Here is an 18726-nt window from a genome sequence, read left to right as displayed (position 1 = left end):
AGTACCAGGCCTCATTAAGCAGATTAATAAGTCTTCTTCACGGGGTAGGGCCCGGGTGGACAGATTAGGCTGTACGTCCCTTTGCGGCCAGTTCTGTCAGCGTGTGTTTCTGCGCAGCGATATGTGCAGATTACTACTGGCTCTTTGTCTTTCACAAAGTTGACATTCGATCACATCGGCACGATAGAAAGTTTCCAGGTGTTGTAGGATTGGAAGCTGACGGTCCGCAAATCTGCCTGTAGAGCAGTTGTATTATTGTATTCAGCATCACTGGCCACCATTCATTCCGCGTCTATTTACTGGAGTCACTTGACAAAGTGTCCATCATTTTATGAAGACTGAAATATCTAATAACGAAAATGCATCAGCGTATTTGTCCTTTTAGAAGCAAACCTAGATTCGTCTGCTTTTCTGATCATTGTTTATGAAACTAAAACAAGAGCATTCTCCAGAATGTTTGGCATCTGATTGACTAATGTCTAGTTTGTGTGCCTGTGATACAAATGAGAATAATCCTGCCTAATTCTGAAGATAATGAGAATTCTCACTTGGGCTAACGAATCTGACTGGATCCCGTTATATATCGTTAATAGTCCACTCTTTTCCAGTTATTACGGTCTATACAATGGTACTGTCATCATTATGACAATAAATAACATATTAGCAAATAAGATAATATAACACATTTCACTGCAACACTAGTTCTCAAAATAGATAAACAATTAAGTTGACGAAAGCACGGAATTTTAAAATAAAGGTAAGTCACAACAAAAGAAACTACATGAATGAATGGATGATAGTCGTGACTGTGGTTTGAAATCACACTGGGAATATATCAGCGACATCTTGGTTAGGTCAAGCTTCACGCGGAAACGTTGTAAAAAGATTTTCAGAGAAAGATGTATTGTGTATAGTGTGCATTATGAATATAAACTGGATCATACGAAACAAGTGTTTGTTAATATGCACAGATGACACGTATACTTTTTTTGTTCACCGCACAAGTACAAGCAGGGCGGTGGACGAACTACCGCATACATCAATGCCAAATTACGGCAAGCATCACCGAAAAACGGGCCTGCAAGTGTACACTAAAATCTATAAATGCGAAACAGTAGAATTTATGGTAAACACATTAACCCATTACAATTAGTTTTACACACCAGACTGCGACTGTCCTGTTCATTCAATAACCTGATGTCGTAAATAAAAAAACTGTCCAGCCTTGGAAACAAACTATATCCTGGACGGAAAGTACTTCCCCTAGTTACAGCAGTATCACAGTCCTTTGTTTTATTTGTTTGAATCAGAATGAAATTTACCTGCCTACTACCTGCAGTCAGTTTGATATTGGAGGTAAATACCACGGTTAGAGTGCGCGATGTGCGGTTTCATGGTGGTCACTGTAGGGTGGTGATGTCCGCCATGGCTGCAGGGAAGAGTCGGTCAGCTAGAGTCAGGATCGACCTATCCTGTTGATACTGGTAGCAAACAGATAATATCTTACTGATCTACTCGTCCAGATAAGCGTAGTTAAGTGGGTCACTTCCACTGAATTCATATTATTTATAATTTTACACACTTGGGTTGCGTGTGCCAGATTGTCGACATCCCTTGTTATCATTTTCACACAAAACACACAGAGGCATTGATTTTTAGTAATGGATAGTCCAGTGTCACTGCATCTTGTTAATTATTCATTATTTAGTTCACTCTGCTGACACTAAAGGAGATGTGTCCATCATTAAGAACGATGTTACTGTTTTGTCGTTGTTGACAAAGTTTACGGTTTTTCACAAAAAGGTAAACAAACAAAGGTATTGGTACTGCATCTCGTATTACAGATCCCTATTGTCTGAGGTTGTGTATACTCTAGGTTACTGCTATGCAAATGGCCGTCGGGTCACTTTGATGTCAGTCGCAGGACCATTGCACACGCTCTGAAAATACCGGCTGCACGATATTGTGCTGTGAATTTACCCTTATGGGATGTCTGGGATCGCCAGCATTGGTTGTACACAGCAATTTATCGATCACTAGTGAAAGTTTTCTGAACTATAATTTAGCATGGAGAAGTTCAAAAACGCTTTCTCACAATAAATACATGCTTATACACCGGTTTCGGAGCATTTGGAACACGCTTAAATCATCCAAAGTTACACATATAGCAAACATAGATTACCAGAAAAGAAGTAAACAATATCGTAAAAACAGCAATCATCTGTCACCAAAACTATTTTCGATTAACTGTTTTTGTGCGTGATGAATGCAAAATGAATTTTGACTATTCATAGCTTTTGACTTGTAATGCGAAGAGCTATAAATAAGACGATACACTGGGAAGTTGTATAAGGAAGCAGTGGTGACCATCAATAACATTTTGGCACCTTAGTGTTCTTGGTTGGCTGATGTTATGTGCATCTAAGTTCCTTAGTGTCGCGATTTGTTTTTTTTCATAATTAATAGGGGCCATCCGTGGCCGATGGGCTTAAAGCGCACAATGACCCAGGAACTTCTCACCAATGCAGTCGCTGTAAGTTCAAGTTCAGCTCATGTAGGCTTCCTCTCGTGGGAAAGTTTGCCATTTCCTCAAGGCTCTGTCCAGTTTCCTCCAGCCAAAATGGTGGTTGCCGTTGTGTAAGCGAAATATTCTTGAGGACGGCCTAAAAACCTATCAAACCTAATTACATGCATTCCTTGATTTCTCTTTTTGACTTTTACCTGTTATTTGATGGTTGTCTGGCCTACCATAGTCCATTAACTGTTGAATCCAGTGTGATCCCTGTGATTTAGTGTCTCGTGCTTTGATTTCATAAGTCCATAAGTTTGTGTTGGAAGGGTTGAGGTGGGGTGCTTGGGAAGGGCTAGAGAGATCTTTCGGCTAAAGCATTGTTAGTCATATTTGTGTAGTTGAGTAAAAGTAAACATTTCTGTTACTTAAGTTCTAGTTCTTTGTTATATGTTTCCACGCGGGATAGGAAATTGACACCTTTTCAGAAATGAGCATTTTGAAAGTGACAAACATTGTTAGTAAACCTTTGCATGAATGGAATTTCATTACAACCATTGCATGTTTATTGTCTGAGATTGAATTTTATAGAAAAAATACCCAAGCAATATGAAAGCGGTAAGCAAATGATCCCATTGTGCATGAAAAGTCCTAACACCGCTTTGTGTGCGTTTGTTTGCTTATAAATTCATACAACCTGAGATTTCTTTTGGTTTATATTTAGCTCGTTGATATCGATGTACCCATTTATGGCTCTGCTAAAAAGTACAAGCGATGTTAATGGCGGCTGATTAACATTTTATATATGAACTTTCCTGAAAGGTGTGAAATGTCTAGTTGTACGTATGAAGTATTACACGTACGTATGAAGTCTTTTGTACAAATGCAATAATGTTTAACTTTATTGTCGTTTTTATTTCTCCCCCACCCCGATAAACTAAGGGCGAGAAAATACTGCGGAAAGGATTTACAGGTGATAGTTAGCCTCGGATGCTAGTAGGCTAATGATGCATTGTTCTGTAGCGTTAAGACATGCAATTTACACAAAAAACATTTAGGATGTGTGTACCAGTTTTGTGGCAATGGTATGTACCAGTTTAGTGGCAACAGTATGTACCAGGTTTGTGGCAATGGTATGTACAGTTTAGTGGCAACAGTATGTACCAGTTTTGTGGCAATGGTATGTACCAGGTTTGTGGCAATGGTATTAACCAGTTTTGTGGTAATGGTATGTACCAGTTTAGTGGCAACAGTATGTACCAGTTTTGTGGCAATGGTATGTACCAGGTTTGTGGCAATGGTATTAACCAGTTTTGTGGTAATGGTATATACCAGTTTAGTGGCAACAGTATGTACCAGTTTTGTAGCAATGGTATGTACCAGTTCTGTGGTAATGGTATGTACCAGGTTTGTGGTAATGGTATTAACCAGTTTTGTGGTAATGGTATGTACCAGTTTTGTGGCAACAGTATGTACCAGTTTTGTGGCAACGGTATGTACCAGTTTTGTAGCAATGGTATGTACCAGTTTTGTAGCAATGGTATGTACCAGTTTTGTGGTAATGGTATGTACCAGGTTTGTAGCAATGGTATTAACCAGTTTTGTAGCAATGGTATGTACCAGTTTTGTGGCAATGGTATGTACCAGTTTTGTGGTAAAGGTATGTACCAGTTTTGTAGCAATGGTATGTACCAGTTTTGTGGTAATGGTGTGTACCAGTTTTTTGGCAATGACATGTGCCTGTTTTATGGCAATGGTATTTACCAGGTCTGTGGCAATGATGGGAATCGAGGCAGTGCGCTCAGATGTTATGGGAGCAAAATCTTACTTTCCATGCGTCTGGGAGAAATGAACTTTCATCCGTGAGCTGCTTGTATAGAGGCCATCATATGTAACAGCTTTTTGAGGTGTGTTCTGCTTCGGTGAATTAGTTCTGGGGTAGTATAGTGATTCACAATATCAATTATTATCATTATCAAGGAATTAAGTAAATCATGTATTTACGGCTTCAAACAGAGTGACATGTCTTGACATTGATTATTATTTTGATATTATGAAGCATGCGTGGACAATGGGGGAAGAAGATTATTTGAATATGTAAATTCTCAACTACGTTTATTCCTCTAGTGTCTAATTTCTCATAATTACGTCACGATGCTGATGTGCACGATAGTGACAGAGTTTAAGCGAGCCATGGACGGTAAGTCTGCCAGGGGGTTAGAGGACCGCTGTGTGTTAGGCGGTCTTGAAAGAGCAGAAGAGATGGGACAGTAGAGCCAGTAGTGTCCGCACCACAACTGTATTAAGGTACAGTCAGGTGGGGCTGTCAATCGAACCAGAGAGTTCGGTTAGAGCGCTGAGAAGTCATTACTATTCTGCTTGTGGTCTAGTCGACGTAAAATCAAATGGCAAAGAGACGCCTTAGAACTGGCAGAATGACATTGGAGCAGTGACACGCTAAGCTGCCACTTATCCCATCTACAATTCAGTTTGATGCAATTTTCGTGACATTCGTAAACTACTTCACAGTAGAAATCAACTGTACGGAACGTTGGTTGTCATGAAGAGCCTGAGGCATGACCCTGTGTACGGCAACTTGGAAACTACTACTTCCGCTGGACATAAAGTTGGGCTACCGGAAGTAAAGAAGGGTGGTGGCGTGATGCCAAAGCTTTAACAACCCTGCCGTTGTTGTAGATAAATACCCATGACCAGGTAAGTTTATGTTCCAATTTGAATGTACCTATACGTCTAAAAGCGATGTTTTAGTAGTTATTGTCAAATTGTAAACAAATTGTGTGACATGTCTAGTTAAGTTTGTCTCATGTCCTCTACTGGCGAGGAGAGATTTCGGGTTTTCATTCACAATTAGTCCATGTCACCTGTTTGTTATGTTTAAGACGGCCATTGTAAACATGCTTGTGGAAAATAGCGAGTCAGTTATAGATTTAATAAAGCTATTGCACGCGCGGCAGCTCTGGTAGGCAATCGATATACTAGTAATACGCTTGTGAATGGTACACGCTTAGCAAATGCTTGGAAGCGTCCTTGCCAGATGGCATACTCAAACGGTCAGAAGGACAAATGATGTTACGATAGACAACAAAACGGCTGAAACTGACGACAAGAGAAAACGCTTGAAATCAAAGAAATTTGACTTTTCGATAGACACAATAATACTTGAACCACCAATGCTTTCATTTGGAAACCATGGAGGTGTCATGAGTTCTTGTACCATTGTAAAGTTCGAAAACGTTTATTTTTGCGACCTAATGTCATAGGACATATGATACTTCTTTCCTTTTTTTATTATACCACATTGTACTCAAGTCATTTGGTATGTCACTGTGAGCCAACATGTATTTATATTTATGTAATACTCGTTTGCTTAAGAGTTCCCTTTTTTCGTGAGGCTAATTGGTAGCGAATTCGTCTGGCAGTCTAGACGTAGGTCTGTAAGGACTGATTTCTGTCTATTAGGTTTTTTTTTGTAAGCAAATCTCTGATACATCTGACAGCTAGCCCAGTGCGATGCGAAGACTCCAGATAGAAGACATATTCATTGACAACAGGCCAGGTGTAAACGCTGGGGACTGATCATTGAAGGCGTCCTTGAATAGACCTAATTATTTCCGTGTTCTTGAAATATATCGAAAATCTTTTTTTCGAATCAGCTATAATAAGTTGCACCTTTTACTTTTCCTCGTTGCTAGGCCTGTTGTGATAGCAGATTCTGGGCCAATGGGATTCACCATCATCACGTGTCTTTGTGTGTACCTCGTCTCGGGACAAGCTATCAAAATCGGTAAGTTGTGGATTCAGCGCTGAGTAGGCCATTGAACTCAATACCTTGTTATGGGTAGAATTATAAGCAAATGGCGTTTTTACAAACTAGGATTACTCCTGATCACGATGAATGTTCACCAGTCTTACAAGGTTTTTATGGTACATGGAAGATTTTAGGGTAAATGGTTATTTCTCCTGTATGAGGATCCGTGGACACGTGGATACCTATAAACCGGTGCAATTTTAACATTTTTTTATTTCACAGTTTGATTTTTAAGATGAAGACCAAATACAAATTACACAAAACCTATAACTTGTGAACTACGGCAGTGTTTTCTTGATTTTCAATGATTATTGTGACTAACTCAATGATGGGCAATTGCCTGCCCATACGGGCCTTGTTGACCTTATATACACATCAACAAAAACAACACCGAGTGCCACCTGAGGATGGTTTTATCGATTTAATTTAGTAAGTTTTGTTGGGGACTGTCAAGATAAAATACAATTTTAAGCTTTCATGAAGCATTACAATTTTGTGTAAATAAGTTGGCCTACCCTCAATTTGACTGGACGCGGGACAATTGTTGATTACAATAATTTGCAAATAAAGTAAAAAAAATATCGGAGCTTCCAAAGCTTTGAATTTTTTTTAACGTTTTAAGATTCATTGATCACTCAGAAAAATCTATAACCAATAACTATAACCAATAAAGTATGCACTTGGACCAAGAAAAAGAAATTAAAGTGTTAAAAATTAGGCAAAAAATATCATTTGAATATCAGTTATTGTGTTTTTTTTTTATTTTCACAAATACAAAACTTGATAAAATTTATTATTTCAAGTATTTTTGAAATCAGCAGCCTTTTAGTTCGGTTGTCAAAATAAATATCTTCCTGGGTTAAGGCATTCATATTTATTGTTAAAAAAGCACACACACACACAAAATGGCATAGCAGCTGTAATGTATGAATGTGACTGTCAGTTACTGTCGTATTGCCTGGCGGAGGGTTCTGATGACACTTGTTTCGTCCTAAAAGATACTATGTATGTTGTTTCTTATTCGATCAAAACCTAATACGTTATTGTTTCCATATCACGTTACACAATGAAGATACTGAACGAAAGACGAAACGAGACTAGTCACTACTAGATGGGGGTAGTGCGCGCGTGTGGAAGGGGGGGGGGGTAGAATTCATGATTCCATTGTCCGTTATTCTGCTTCAGCGATATCTCACAACTCCAGAAATCGCACAAATTCGTGTTGTTACCACAAAGTGTTTATGTCACCAAATAGAGAGGGGTTTCCCCCGAGCTCTGCCTGGTTTCCTCCAACCATAATGCTGGCCACCTTCGTATAAGTGAAATATTCTTGAGTAGGGCGTAGAACACCAATCAAAAAAAAAATAAATAAATAGACTTCGCCGAATTATTAAAACAAACTGAACACATGTTCGATGAAGATATTCCTCAAGTCTAACTGTTACATAGGGAACGAACTAAAGGTTACTCACTGGCAAATGCTTCCCAGTTATTAATAATTTAATATGATTAAGTTTTTGTGATATATCTTTAATATTTAATTTCCCGTATTATTGACAAAATGCACTCCCTGAGGCACGCCTGACGTATTAAGCAAGCGGGTCCATCCTCATATCTTTCCTCCATCCTTCCAAAAGTCTCACAGTCACAAGCATCGGCATCTCTCTCAAACATGGCTAAAGCTCTAAATATTCGTAGACGTTTTGGTTTTTTAGTCATATCCTTGATATAGATTCATTCAAAGAGAGTTTAATCATGTGGTTTTTGAGATCGGCATGAAACGAAAGTAAGGAGAGTTGTGCGATAAGGAGGATCCTGATAACCGGGAAAGAATAAATCCACGTCACGTACCGTTAACACCTTTGTTCTGTTCCCTTATGAATTCTTTACACGTGGTTCGATTTCCCCCAAATGAAATTAAAGCCGTCAGGGAGGTAGTCCAGTTAGTTCTCGAGGTAAGCCTTATAAGGGAAGACTGTCGAGCTGAAGTCCGTGCTGTTTGTTGACTATGCAGGTGTCATATACGATGGGGGAATCGCGGATCAAATAGACGAATGGACCATCAAAAGAGCCGTACTTAGTCATCCCCCAGATTTCCTCACCAGTGGCGAGGGGGAAGCCAACCAAGATTTACAGTTACTATGGCGACCACTGAATAGCAGCAACACAATGTTTGCTTTGGAAGAAGGTTGGTCAGTTTCTTAAGAAAAGGGTTTTGTGCGTGTAAATATAAACTGTCTAGCAAAAGCCTTCCCACCTCAGATGCAATCAACAGAATCATCAAATAACACATAAACCTGAGATAATCCATAACGGTTATATGACTGGGCGAATATTGACCCAAGTGCCGCCCTAATTGGATATTCATAGCTGGCAGACTCCTTTGTGTCAGTTGTGTACACTCATTCTGATGACGATGTAAGCCAATTACGTTGTCTCTGACGCATTTCCTGTCTTTTAAAGAGTTCCTTTGAAGATGAAACGTCACTCTTTTCTTTTTTCAATTGGACATCGATTTGATATAGGCGTTGAACATCACGTGTATGTGTGTGGATTAAAGGCTTGACAATTATTTGTGCAGCAGCCTTCGGTATATCAAAAGGCAAAATTCTTATTCATCTCACAGCCGATCATCCCCGGATTATCGCAGTTATAAGCTTGAATCGAGCATGATCGATCGCGGCTTTAAGTCAGGGGGTGTCTAAGGTTAGAGGCGGAGACGGTGATTTACACTAGGCACTCGTGTGTCCTTATTCAACAACCCGATTACAGTCGTAGGATAAAGAATCTTAAGTACGGCGTTAAGCCCAAATAAATAAATACACATTTCTTGTCCACAGTGTGTGATTTGATAGACAGTGGGATACAGGGACTAGTCACCGCTCTCCCGTGCAGACCACGTCAATACATTTTGTCCCAGGCAGACGTCTTCCGCTTACCACATGTCAGCATCAACACAGAGTCATGTGACACCCGGACATCCGGTCAGTACTCCCTCCAGGCAGGCGTCAACAGCTCGGTACTGGCCAGCCTCGTGACAGACGTGATGAGCAGCATGAGCTGGCACAGTGCAGGTCTTATCCTCGACGATTCCGTCGGTAAATGTCCCTTCGAATGTACAAAATTCGAACTTCCTTCTAAATCAGAATATCAGGTTTACCAAATTAAACACCTACAAACTTTTTTCGTAATCAGTCAATCAAGCAAAATTACATTAAATGACAATTGTTTTTCATGTATCTTACCTCTTGGATAACATAGATATGTGCTAATATTTTGTGCATTTTTGAGGTGAATTTACATTTACGCATATATACAAAATACAAAATTCAAGATGCCTTCAAAAATTGCACATATGTATTGGAATTTGTATAATAAATATTCATGTATAAACATATCTTACCAAGAACTGGATATATTAATTATTCTTTTGCATATATATACAATTAAAGAATAAATACCAACATGACTTAGCACATCTGGGGCCTCTACAAAGTCCGTTCTGGGTTTCCCTTGTCTTAGATTCTGTTCAACGTAAAACCCTGGTGCTATCGCTATCCGCTAGTATGGTCGAGTCGTCCATCGTTCTTTTGGAGACCACTGCCTCGGAGACGCAAATGACGGGCTTATCTCGGCTCGTCGGGGTAGACCATGAGGCCATCATCGTGAGAGTCAAGTCCAGTAACTTGAGGGAAGTACTGTCACAGGTAAGCATACACACGGTGGTAGATTTATTTTAGGTAAACATTCACACGATATCTGACTTGTTACAGGTAAACATTCACACTATATCTGACTTGTTACAGGTAAACATTCAAACGATATCTGACTTGTTACAGGTAAACATTCACACGATGTCTGACTTGTTACAGGTGAACATACACACGATGACAACATTTTACACAGGTTGACTTGTACATACTGGCAAGTGTGAAAACTATAACAGATGTAGTAAGAAAATGTCGAACCTAGTGAGAGAAATTGGGTCAGTTAGGCGCGATATAGGGAGCGATTTTACACCCACGGTATGTATGAAGTGAATGATCATTGATAATTGCAGAGTCACCGCTTAGGTTTGCTTGCCCCCTCGTACTTCTGGATCCTCCTGATAGACGACCTGATACCGGAGGACGCCGCCTCGATCTTACGTCCGTACGTGGACAGCAACGTGATGCTGGTTCGGCCAGCCTGGAGCGGAAGTCGACGAAGTACAGATGGTCATTGTCAGCTGCTTCACTGTCTGCAGGAAACCTCCTGTACCCAGTTCTGTCCCTACATGTCGGTAGGTCTGTCAGGAGTTTTGTCTGTTGATATTTCTGTATATCCGCTCAGATTGTCAGTGATTCTGTCTGTTCACTTTGTAAGTAATTCTGTCAGTCCATGTCAGTATGTCTGTTCACTTTGTGAATAAATTTCTCAGTTCATGTCAGTCTGTGTGATTAGCTTGTAATTAGTTCTGTCAGTCCATGTTAGTATGTCTGTTTACTTTGTAATTAGTTCAGTCAGCCCATGTCAGTATATCTGTTCACTTTGTAAGTAGTTCTGTCAGTCCATGTCACTACGTCTGTTTACCCTGTAATTAGTTATGTCAGTCCATGCCAGTATGTCTGTTTACCTTCTAAGTATTTCTGTCAGCCCATGTCAGTATGTCTGTTTACCCTGTAGATATTTCTGTCAGCCCATGTCAGTATGTCTGTTTACCCTGTAAGTGGTTCTGTCAGTCCATGTCAGTATGTCTGTTCACTTTGTAATTAGTTCTGTCAATCCATGTCAGTATGTCCTTTCACTTTGTAATTAGTTCTGTCAGTCCATGCCAGTATGTCTGTTCATTTTGTAATTAGTTGTGTCAGTCCATGTCAGTATGTTTGTTTACCCTGTTAATAATTCTGTAAGTTCATGTGAGGATGTCAATTTAGATTATCAGTATAGATCGGACTATAAACGGAGGTATGTTCAGTTTGGTAGTAATTTTGTCTGAGTGCATAACTGTAAGTCTGTTCACACATATCCGTATACATGTATATGTTTAGGATGGAAACATTTCGGTGTGGATGTTAAACACCACGGGCCCATTCTACACAACACATTTACCATGCTGGCCTTTCTTTTCATTGCATGTGGTCATGGAAGTTATGCCAGATGCATTTTGCCACTGCTTCATATAAAGGTTGCCAGTAAGTCTGGTCGTAAGAGTAAACATGTCTTTATAATGATGGCCTCCGTCGTTTAAGTTAAATGTTCTTGAGAACGACGAACACCAAATAAGTAAACAAATAAATAAAAGTTTCCCTCTCATATTCCAGTTATTTCAGGCCACCCTAGTAGACGCTATTTCCTTATTATTTCAAGCCTCACTGGGAGTGCGTGGACCTGAACCAAACAAACCGACCGGCACCAGTTGTCTGATGACGACCAATCACACCATTCCTGGAGCTGACTTAGTCATGGAGGCTATCTTTAAAGTAAGCTCTTGCTGAATCGCATGACTTTTTTCCACACATGGACTTCCAGACGTTTTTCTTGTTATCATTCAGTGGATTATAATTCATAACTTTTGCTAAACTGAGAAAAAACGCGACAGCAGAAAGAAATCGTACAGGTCAGAAATAAAAAATTATTTATTTATTTATTTGATTGCTGTTTTACCTCACATCCAAGAATATTTCACTTACACGACGGCGGCCAGCATTATAGTGGGAGTAAACAGGGCACAGCCTGGAGGAAAGCCACGACCATCCGCACAGTTGCTTCCAGGCTTTCCACGTAGCCTACCGCCGGGGAGTAAAACCAGTTAGTTATATAATAACTTATAAGTAAGCCGTTCACAATCTCTTTGCCATCCGTGATATCACAGATGTTGGTATCATTCTCACAGGAAAACAGTCCGGGGTTTACTACGTGCCACGGTTTCACACCGCAGGGATTTCTCATCAAGATCAACTATGAACTATTCAGCTTGTACAATTCCAGCAAATCCCCGTACCAGCTTGTAGCCTCGTGGGATTCTCAGAACGGTCTGTCCACATCTGATGATGAAAAGCTCTTCCTGAACAAGTTTTACGACTTTGGTGGCCGTGTTTTGACAATTGCAACTCTGGAGGTGAAACTGAAATCCTGTCGTATTCACACTACTTTTTCTGAATGTGATACACTACTGTACTGGTTGTTACAGGCTGGAGTAGTGAATGCCTAACGGAATGTTTTGTAACATATTAAAGAGAAGCTTTTGCGTTTTTATCTATACGATTCATTTCCTAGGTGAAACTATGTAAACAAAATAATAGACGCCGCCTTGAATGTCGGGCTTTGTGTGTTAAAGACGTACGTGAGTGTACACTAAGTGAACATTAGAGCATACAACAGACAACCCGGGATTTCAGTGACTTCATGTTTTGATTTACAGTCCAAGCCATTCTGTCTGCCGGTGAAGAAGAATAACAAAACGGTATTTACGGGATTCGCTTTTGACATTCTCAACGAGCTGGCTTCTAGGTTAAAATTCAGGTAATCTCTCAAAAGTGTGACAAAACACTCTACAAGAATAATAATAAAAGATTATCTAATGATCTTCAAGCTCTAAGTCGACTACGGGTTATTTGTTATATTGGTATTTAACTCAGTGGTTGTTGTTTGCGAAATTAGTCCCTGGATGTGACTGATTTACACCACAATAATGTGGGCGTCAACTAAACTGCTGTATATTTCAGGTTATTTGGTAAAAAAAAATTACAAAAAAGGGATGAAATTAAAATCTTCAAGAGGACACAATAAACTTTGCAACTGCTTTGGAGAATTCTGGTCCTGGATATCAGGCAAATCGGTAAAGAAAGTTAGGGGGCTGAACCTGACAATGTGCCCAGTCTTTGCCCGGAACGTATAAGTTTGCCATTACATGTATGATAATGTAAATGCATTGTCTGTTTTATGTGCCAGGTACGTCATAGTGGAGCCTCCAGACCGCTTGTATGGGGCCCCCAACCCGGATGGTTCTTGGAATGGCATGGTGGGCATGGTGAAACGTGGAGTATGTATACCTAAAAATTTTTTTTTTTTTTTTGTAATTTTGCTTTTTGTTAAAGGTAGCCTTTGAAGCTAAGGTATGGTAGCCGTGTTTCCACCGCGGCTGTTAATTACTGTTGTTATTGTCGTATACATGTAGAGGATATCGTCACGTTGTTTTTCAGGAAGTAGACCTTGCCGTCGGCCCTTTCACCATCACCTCCATCCGAGAGAGTGTCATAGATTTCACCAAACCCTACCTAGAGGACAGCACAGGTATTCTTACCAGAAAACCCCAGGACGAAGATTCGCAGCTCTTCCAGATGTTTAAGCCGTATTCTGGGGAGGTGTGGGGAGCGATAGCAGGGGCTACATTCCTAGTGGGTGTTATTTCCTTCCTGGTGAATTACCACACACCCTACAGCGGTATCCGACAGGGTATGGCTGACTCCACCACGGATGAAATCAGCTTCAGCGAAAACCTCTGGCTCATCTACAGCTCGGCCATGGAACAAGGTCAGTATTATCTAGAGTATTATCGTTACTGTTGGTCATCTACAGTATTATCGTTAATAGGGATTACACTTTCTGAATATAGCACAGATTCTAGTGCTGAAAAGTGGCTGAGACCACTGGGGGGGGGGGGTATAAACTGTTAAGGTGTACAATAAGTACCTGCGTGATTTAATTTTAGGGGCTACCTATCATCCCAACGCCACGTCAGGCCGAGTTGTTCTTGGTTTCTTCTGGATCTTCACCATCGTGGTGGTGGCGACTTACACGGCGAACCTAGCTGCCTTCCTCACAGTCTCCATGCCCTATACCCCGATCAACAGTCTAGGAGAACTGCTGGCCCAGAAAGAGGTTCAGCCTGTCGTGAAAAACGGCACTAACCTGTGGGCTATGTTCTCGGTGAGTATCACTGTAAAAACGGCCCGAACCATTGGGCTATGTTCTCGGTGAGTGTCACTGGTCACTGTAAAAACAGCACGAACCTGTGGGCTATGTTCTCGGTGAGTATCACTGTAAAAACGGCCCGAACCATTGGGCTATGTTCTCGGTGAGTGTCACTGTAAAAACGGCACGAACCTGTGGGCTATGTTCTCGGTGAGTATCACTGTAAAAACGGCACGAACCATTGGGCTATGTTCTCGGTGAGTATCACTGTAAAAACGGCACGAACCTGTGGGCTATGTTCTCGGTGAGTATCACTGTAAAAATGGCCCGAACCATTGGGCTATGTTCTCGGTGAGTATCACTGTAAAAACGGCAAGAACCTGTGGGCTATGTTCTCGGTGAGTATCACTGTAAAAATGGCCCGAACCATTGGGCTATGTTCTCGGTGAGTATCACGGTAAAAAACCGCCCGAACCATTGGGCTATGTTCTCGGTGAGTATCACTGTAAATCGACATGAACCTGTAGGTTATGTTCTCGGTGAGTATCACTGTGAAAACGGCACGAACCTGTGGGTTACGTTCTCGGTGAGTATCACTGTAAAAACAGCACGATCGCATCCGATATTTTCTAGGTATCGCCGTGAAAAACAGCACGGACTTGTAAGGTATCTTCTCGGTGAGTACGACTTGGAAAAGGGCACAAACCTGTTCTTTTTTTGACATTGTGTTTCACCGATGCAACACTCGGCAGTGTTTTGCATTTAATTCCTACTTGGAGAGGACAGAAATTTAGGTGACAGGAAGTTACGCCAAACCCCAAACATACAAACTTCATTGCATGTAGAGAGCAGGACTGATTTTTGTGTAAACTATGAGGACAAACATGCAAATGAATAAACTAGATTGTTTAAAAGCCATGCTGAAAATTTATTAAGCTAGTATCGACCGATCTTTGAGTTATGGAGCACTGAACAGGCTTGTGGATCTAACGACCAGCTACACCAGTGTAAAATCATGACTAACAACACATGTTTTGCTCTTGTCTGGCCACGTGGAAGAATTGTCGGAATGCCTACAAATTATTAACAACCTGCTTTCAACAATTTTAGCTCAGTTTGGAAGTAGGCGAAAAATATGTTTATTCCGGATGACTACATGTATATGCGGCAAATAACCTTACCAATCCGATGCACCACTATTGAAAGGCCTCGGACACATTAATGAAATGATGTAGTGCAGCAATTTTTCTTGGATGACGACACGCCATAATTGTAATAACTGTGTATTAATTGCTATGCGTCATTTAGAAATCCGTGGTTTAGTAGAATAATAATGATTTTTCCTTCATCACACATAATTATATGTCACAATAACGATAACATCTCAGTTATAATTGAGTGCAATGGTATCTTCAACGCAGCGGAAATCCCCACGGTAAATCCTCACAGGCCAGGACAGGTAAGCCATATGGAATTCCTACACATATAAAAGCCATTTCCCTATTACGGGAAGGACAAATTATATACTGCACAATCGCGTTTTCTGAAGAACGATAAATGTTGTACTATTTATGGGATTAAGTATTCATTTATAGGAATATCTTGAGAAAGACAACAATGTCGCTGTGTCACGCATGTAAATGTTGCCTAATACCTGTCTGTTTATTACAGACCTCTAAAAAAGGCATTTACGTGGATGTTTGGGAGAGGCTTCAAAATTCACCACGTGCAACAGTGACGGAGGACGCCCTGAAGTTAGTGGAGACGGGCCGGTACGCATACATGTCCGACACTGCCCTGCTCAAATACATCGCCCTCAGCGGCTGTAAGTTTGCCGTGGCCAACGAGGTGTTCAATACGGCCGGATATGGATTCGTCATGCCTGAAAATGCTCCTTTTGAAACCGCTGTTAATTACAAGTAAGACCAGATATAATATCGTCTCCAATGAGCCATGTACACTTGTCAGGTGTTTACCGCCAGGTGCAACAGTGCGCTGGACCATCGTACAATAAAACAACATTATCTATTTAAAGCCTCCACCTTTATAGATGACGCGCTCATAGCAGATTGTAGAGTGCTTCGTTCAGTTATAACAGCGCACTTTCCACTGAAACAATCGATACCAGCCACCAAGGCAATAGCTTTAAAACACATACAAAATAGCGCTTTCAACCAAACCGTTCCCAAGTGAGAGTCATTACGCTTACAATTTGCACCAATGACTACGCACCCTGTTGTGAAGCTCACAACAATTCCGTATTAGTCACGCGCAAACTTTTAGCGCGATCCAAACCTATATACTAACAAACAATGTAGCTCCGGTGTTGTGTTGTAAAAGTAAAGGTGCCCTGCAGATCACCATGTCTCAATGGAAGCCGAACAAGCATCCATCTGCGCTCCAGACTCTCAAACATATTCTAATGTTTCTCCCGAATACGGGCTTTGACACCATGCGGTACATTTGACCCATGTAGTGTTACTCGATAAACAACAGTGGGTATTACATCTCGACTCAGTATTCTAACAGGCAGGAACAGCTTTGTTTCATGTTGTTTATTACAAAGGAAGGATTATACTACCTCGTCAGATTAAGTTAAGCTGCTGTTCATTTTGAGATATAGTACTGTTTAATCTCACGTATTATTGTCCATAATTTTCAATATTGTTGTGATGCTTATTGGTTATCGCCTATCGTCAATCTCAATATGCACACGGCACTATCCCCTTCATATCATAATGGTTAGCTTTCATTTCTTTGAACCCATTGTATTTAAAGTACGTTTCTGCATACTTTTCCTGAATCTCATTTTATTTAGCCCACTTTTCGTCAAGTTTATTTCACCGTGCATAGCGCACTCACGGTGTAGATCGTTATGAGTGTCTTTTGACACCATTTTGTTTATCGAATGTTTTCGGTGAATTTGCCACGTGTATACCGCCCTTGTGATTTCCCCATCATGTGTGGCGTATTTTTATGTAAACGCTTTGTATTTAACGTGTTTTTCCTGGACCCTATTATGTTGAGCGCACATTTTGTTGAAACCATATTATGTTGCTTCCTTATTATTGATCCCATTTTGTGTAACCTCCTTATCACTGATTCAAATTTGTCTAGCTTCCTTGTCATGAATCACATTTTGTGTAGCATACTTTACTCCACCTCCATAATTATCTTGTTTTCCACCTGAAGTACACTGACGTTTTCCACTCCAGTGGACTGTTGTTTTTCACCTCCATAAATATCTTGTTTTTCACCTCCATAATTATCTTGTTTTTCACCTCCATAATTATCTTGTTTTGTACCTTCATAAATATCTTGTTTTTCGCCTTCATGATTATCTTGTTTTTCACCTCCATAATTATTTTGTTTTTACCTCCACAATTATCTTGTTTTTCACCTCATAATTATCTTGTTTCTCACCTCCACAACTATCTTGTTTTTCATCTTCAGTATAATGAAGATGCAGGAGGCAGGCCTGATAGAGAAATGGCGCCAGAAGTGGTGGACATCGGAGGCGGAGAGCTGTGGCTCGGAGGAGCGCACGGGTTCGGCCACGAGCCTCAGCCTAAGTCACCTGGGAGGAGCTTTCCTTGTCTACATTATCGTCGCTGGCATCTCTATCGTCTGTCTCGGACTGGAGATAATAGGCAAAACATCCGGCGTTGTGAGGAAATTGCGCTGTAGATTCCAACAATCTGTCACCGCTAAAACCAACAGTTTTCATCAGAATGGGAAGCACATTTAAAGTGGAATGCCAATTATGTTTGTCAGCGCACTTTCCCTTTGCAGGTGGTCAATACTGTAATCTCACCAATGGAGATGAAGATTTATATAAGTCAATGAGATGACAGTTCAGACGATTTTGGACTCAAGACACTGAACTCAAGACACTAGATTCTGTTGAGAGCTCTGACTGTTACGCATGAAACAGTGGTATTACTTGTCTCACAGTCAGTCACACCAATGGCCTAATTGGACAAACTGACGAGTATTCAAACAGTCTTATTGAACACAAAGATTGTGACACTAGCGGTCGACGCATTGGCTGTCGTTCCAGTAGACATTAGACGCACAAACTGTCACATGTACCACAGGCGCACCGACTGTTATACCAGAGCTACTAACAGACGTACTGACTGTTATACCAAAGCTACTAAGAGACGTACTGACTTCTATACCAGAGCTACTAACAGGTGCAGTAATTGTTTTACCAGCGGTACTAACAGACGTACTGACTGTTACACCAGAGCTACTAACAGGTGCACTGAATGTATTACCAGTGGTTTTAACAGACGTACTGACTCTTATACCTAAGCTACTAACAGGCGCACTGACTGTTACACCACAGCTAATAACATTCGCTCTGACTGTTACACCACAGCTACTAACAGACGTAACGACTGTTATACCTAAGCTACTAACAGGCGCACTGACTGTTATACCACAGCTAACAACATTCACTCTGACTGTTACACCACAGCTACTAACA

The 18726-nt window shown here is 40.7% G+C and overlaps 1 protein-coding gene across 1 annotated transcript; it reads left to right on the top strand.

The window, feature by feature from the left end:
* Window positions 1–4663: 4663 nt before the first annotated feature.
* Window positions 4664–17982, top strand: LOC135462027 (glutamate receptor ionotropic, delta-2-like). Its single transcript, XM_064739362.1, has 13 exons — window positions 4664–4709; window positions 8353–8526; window positions 9179–9436; window positions 9861–10045; window positions 10399–10620; window positions 11642–11800; window positions 12214–12438; window positions 12742–12842; window positions 13272–13362; window positions 13523–13853; window positions 14032–14249; window positions 15906–16153; window positions 17688–17982. The coding sequence occupies exons 1-13, from the start codon at window positions 4664–4666 to the stop codon at window positions 17980–17982; spliced, it is 2553 nt and encodes an 850-aa protein (XP_064595432.1).
* The last annotated feature ends 744 nt before the right edge of the window (window positions 17983–18726 follow it).

Source organism: Liolophura sinensis, chromosome 1 (genome assembly GCF_032854445.1).
Source record: "Liolophura sinensis isolate JHLJ2023 chromosome 1, CUHK_Ljap_v2, whole genome shotgun sequence".
In the NCBI taxonomy this organism is placed as follows: Eukaryota; Metazoa; Mollusca; class Polyplacophora; order Chitonida; family Chitonidae; genus Liolophura; species Liolophura sinensis.
This window is presented reverse-complemented; position numbering and strand designations above follow the sequence as displayed.

Coding starts and splice junctions, on each gene's coding strand:
- LOC135462027 (XM_064739362.1), top strand. CDS start 4,664: ATGCTGATGTGCACGATAGTGACAGAGTTTAAGCGAGCCATGGACG. Junction 4,710..8,352: donor GTTTAAGCGAGCCATGGACG/GTAAGTCTGCCA, acceptor TTGACTATGCAG/GTGTCATATACGATGGGGGA. Junction 11,801..12,213: donor TCATGGAGGCTATCTTTAAA/GTAAGCTCTTGC, acceptor TCATTCTCACAG/GAAAACAGTCCGGGGTTTAC.